The 4,422-nt window shown below is 37.5% G+C and overlaps 1 protein-coding gene across 6 annotated transcripts in view; it reads right to left on the reverse strand.

The window, feature by feature from the left end:
* Positions 1 to 343: 343 nt before the first annotated feature.
* LOC122072652 (nifU-like protein 4, mitochondrial) overlaps positions 344 to 4,422 on the reverse strand; it is an 11,421-nt gene continuing 7,342 nt past the window's right edge. For 3 of the 6 annotated variants that reach the window (XM_042637027.1, XM_042637030.1, XM_042637028.1), the window contains one exon: positions 344 to 787. In XM_042637027.1, the coding sequence (XP_042492961.1) occupies positions 653 to 787 (135 nt within the window). In that variant the 3' untranslated portion in view covers positions 344 to 652. Of the gene's footprint in view, positions 788 to 973; positions 1,041 to 1,202; positions 1,388 to 4,422 lie in introns of all 6 variants that reach the window. The other 3 variants (XR_006138562.1, XR_006138561.1, XM_042637029.1) reach the window with 3 other exon arrangements.

Genomic DNA, 4,422 nt, shown 5'->3' on the forward strand with positions numbered 1-4,422 from the left:
AAAAAAAAAAAATGAAAGGATTGAAGGTGCTAGCTAGCAAAACCTGTAGGGGGCCTTGGTTGGTTATAGCAAGATCTTGGGATCAAATCACAGATTGGAGGAGAGGAGCAGATGTATTGTAAAGGCTTCCCCATCCCCACTCATATATATATATATATATATATATATATATAAAAGAAGAAAGTGAAAGAGTGATCTTACATCATTTCAAGGAGAAAAATAAAATAAACATGAAAACCTAATATTCCCCAGAAACTCTTATACCTGGTGATATAAATATCACACTGCATTCATCCAAAAAAAAAAAAAATCAGACTTGACATGTCTGAATAGCTAAGACCACTGCTCAAACTAAAATTTTATTACATCCAGGCAACCTACAGATTACTGTTGGAAGTTAGGTATGGCAACTTCTGTACCCAACATCTTATACTGACCACCACTCACCAAGAAAGCGAATTATTATTTACTACAAGTAACAAATCAACAGAAAACCTGTCAAGTGTTAAAAAATCACTTTCTATGGACAATGAACTACAAATTTAAATACTATCGATGGTAAAACTGAGTCTAACATGGAAAAAAACAGTGCTCTTAAACACCCTGATTTCGTACTCATTCCCCATAGATAATTTATTACACTGATGTCATTTTAGTAGAGAACAGACATGGTGTGCACTGCTACATTGTGAAATAATACTCCCGTGTAAACCTTCTGAAAACTCATGCTGCTCCTTCCATCCAAAGGTCTATATACTGTTCGTTCACTGCTGGATTTTAGTGTCAACTGTCAAGTAAACCAATAACTTTGTTAGATCGCTACTCATGGAACAAAGAGGGGAAGGGTTCAAGAAAAGGGAAAGACCATTAAAATCATATTTCATGGTTAAAAGGAGAGGAAGATTGGATTTAAGCTTTAAGTCTTCTTAAAATTCGCTGTCATTTTCGCAGAAGCAATTATCCAAGAACTTACTATCATTCAGGACTGTAGTTCATAGAAACAGGTCCACCTGACCAATAAAACCAGTTTTACCCATGACCTGAACAATATGGCAGATCAATCCATAAATCAAAACTCTATGCAGAGTACAGATCACCCTAAGACAATCTAACTGGTTTTTCACATCAGACTTAAAAGTACTTATTCGTCAGCATAATCAAATTAAAGGCCATTAGATGAAATGCTAGAACCAGAATCTAACCTCTCATTTAAATTTTCAAACCCTGAACCATTTTGTTCCGTCACAAGGAAGACAGAAAAAGATGACGAAGAAAATAAGTAACACTGGAACAAATAACATGGTAATGATCTTCTGCACAGCTTAGGTTTCTGGTGTGGCCATGTATGCTATGGGTTTTGGCTAATCTGAACTCAACCTGACTTCACCTGCAGACGTGGCATGGCAAGAGACAACCAGGTCAGGCCAGGGGATTCAATGATAGACATTAAGAAATTTGAAGAGTAGAGTCATAAGCTATAGATACTGAAGATAGAAAACAGCAACTGAAGCCCGTTAATGAACATGATGCGGTGTAAATGAAACGTAAACCAAACCTTCTGCAGGGTCCATCAAATGGAAATTGAATAAGAACCAGACCCTGCTTGGTCCCCACCAAACCAATCAAATTAGCTGCAGAGTGGGCAGGACATCAATTTATATGGCTACTTATTCAGTGACTCTTACAAGCCCAAAATCAGTATATAGTATTGCAGCCAATTATAAATCCACTTGGTGAGGATGGATAATGAACTTCATGAATATTCAAGCACTGTTGAAGGAATCAGTTTTGTTTGAGGTGTATAGGCTTTAGACATTCCATGTCTATACAATAACAACAACAACTTAGCCTTTTCCCAACTGAATGGGCTCGGCTATATGGATATGTCAAAAAAGCATAACAGAAAGAAGAGGGAAAAGGGGAAAAGAAAGAGCGAAGAAGTGAAGCAGGGAATTGAAACATCGCCAGGCCAACCCATCTAAATACAATCAGTAACATGGATCTTTGCCCCTCAAACAACTTTGTTTGATGTCAAACTACTGTCAAGACTTAGCTTTTGCATTTCTTTCCTTATTAAGCTTTTGCATTTCTTTCCTTATTAACTCATCAATGGTCATTTTAGGTCTGCCCCTAGCTCTTTTTTGTCCTTCCCACTGGTTCATTTCTCTGAACTGGAGAATCCCATTGCCTCCTCTGAACATGTCCATACCACCTTAAGTTGCATTCTCGAAGCTTGTCCTAAATCGGGGCCACTCCCAATTCAGCTCTAACCCTGTCATTCCTCACTCTATCTCTCCTAGTTTTGCCACACATCCATCTCAACATCCGCATCTCTGCTACATTCAGCTTGTCTATGTTATATATCTTGACTGCCCAACATTCTGCCCCATATAACATAGTTGGTCTTACTACAGCCCTGTAGAACTTTTCTTTAAGCTTGAGAGGAATACGTCGATTGCACAACACTCCAGAAGCACCTCTTCACTTCATCCATCCTGTTTTAATTCTGTGAGAGACATCATCATCTATCTCACCATCCTTATTAAAAACTGATCCCAAATATTTAAAACAGCCGCTTTGGGGAATCTCTCTCCTCAAGTTTCACCCCTTCAGCATCAATCCTTGAACTAATAAAGTTACACACCCTATATTTGGTCTTTGTTCTACTTATCTTAAGACCTCTTGGTTCCAAGGTAGATCTCCATAACTCCAACTTATCATTAACCCCTGCCACTGTCTCATCCACTAAAATGAAATCATCAACAAAAATCATACACCACGGGACCTTTGAGATAGAATTTAGGAAAACATAAAATAAAATAAAATAAAGAAAAAGAATAAAACCAAAAGCAATGGGAATATGGGAGGAGTTCTGTCAAGCTACCACCAATGCTTCAAATAATTTTTAAGGGGTATACAGAAGATCGAAATATTCTTTTCTATTGGGCCACAAACCGACCGACCTAGGTAAATCCATGAGCTCAATTATTCCTTCCTATTCTTAATAACCATATGTCGTTGTTGTCCGTGTGAACTTCTCGATGGACCAGCAGAATTGTAATACATTTTGCCCGCGGTGAAGAAATAAGGAGATCTTTCTACATCAACATATCAGTTGAAAAAATCATAGGCAAATTCCTGGATCACTCGGTAAGAATGTGGAGAAGAACCAAAACAGACTGGAAACCAGAAGACAGATCTAGGGAAATTTTTTCCCAATCACTGCCGATGAAATTTGCAAAACCTAATTTGAAGCCCGAAAAGTAAGCCACATAGGAGAGAGAGCTGGGACAATAGGTTGAAAGACTACAATTTTTAATTCTCTCAATTTCAACTCAATTCAACTCAACTCACCCTTATCCAAGTTGAATGGAGTTGGCTACATGTATCCTTTTTCTCAAATCAGCACTTTCAAAGCCGTACTTGTTACTAGTCCTAAACTACGCATGTCTTTCCACACCACTTCTAGAGTCATTAACTCATTTTTGGCCTACCCACGGACAAGGTTATCGCCTGCTTTACTGAGAGAGGTAAGAACTCATAAAATCTCATTCACTTTCTTTATGGAATCTCCTTTGTTAGCAACTAAGAAAAATAACAAAGGTCTTTGAATAATATTTCTCATGCCATGGTCAAAACAGTTAGTCTTTAGGACCAACTGGCCAACTCAGGTTTTGATTATAGCCAACTCAGGTTTTCATATAATCAAAGTAAAAAACTGAGGTATGGTGGTTTGATTACATTAAAATGGAGGAATTAAGGATGGCATTAATTACTAATCTACATAAGGAAATGGAGTTGATGGTACCCTATTATATATAAATGTGCCAAAATATTTACTTATTGAATGTTTTAACTTACTTTCAATACACACTCTCCTTGGTGTCACATTTAAGCTCATTTGCACAGCAATAATCTGGGGAATTGAAGGGCATTTAAGATCAGCCCCCTCGGCTCTGGTTATACATGCAGACTATAATTCTACTGGGACTCTGGGAGTGGGACAGTATCATCAGGATAAAAAGAAGTTATCAATGAGACATTATAGCCATTCCAAGCTGTCAAAGCAACTGGATGAGCAGATACTTGACTCCATTACCAACACAAACATCAATTAGGTCAACTAATGATCTTATTAGAAACTATAATAATGGCAAAAGCATCTAACTGAAAGTAATTAACAATCTTGCAAGCTTATGTTCCAACAATGCACTCTATTTAGAAGCATGGCATTTTCTTAGTAGATATTTGCTCACCTGTCTACTGAGTTCAAATGATCGAAAGATATTCCGTAAAAGGATCACAACTGATGATGGTAAGATGATCCGATTCGGTCTATTTTTGGCCCTAACTCATAGAAACGATTTCACAAACTTCTACTTCTACTCAGGGAAGCTAAAAGGACACCCAAAAAAAAAAAAA

The sequence above is a fragment of the Macadamia integrifolia genome, chromosome 3, assembly GCF_013358625.1.
Source record: "Macadamia integrifolia cultivar HAES 741 chromosome 3, SCU_Mint_v3, whole genome shotgun sequence".
In the NCBI taxonomy this organism is placed as follows: Eukaryota; Viridiplantae; Streptophyta; class Magnoliopsida; order Proteales; family Proteaceae; genus Macadamia; species Macadamia integrifolia.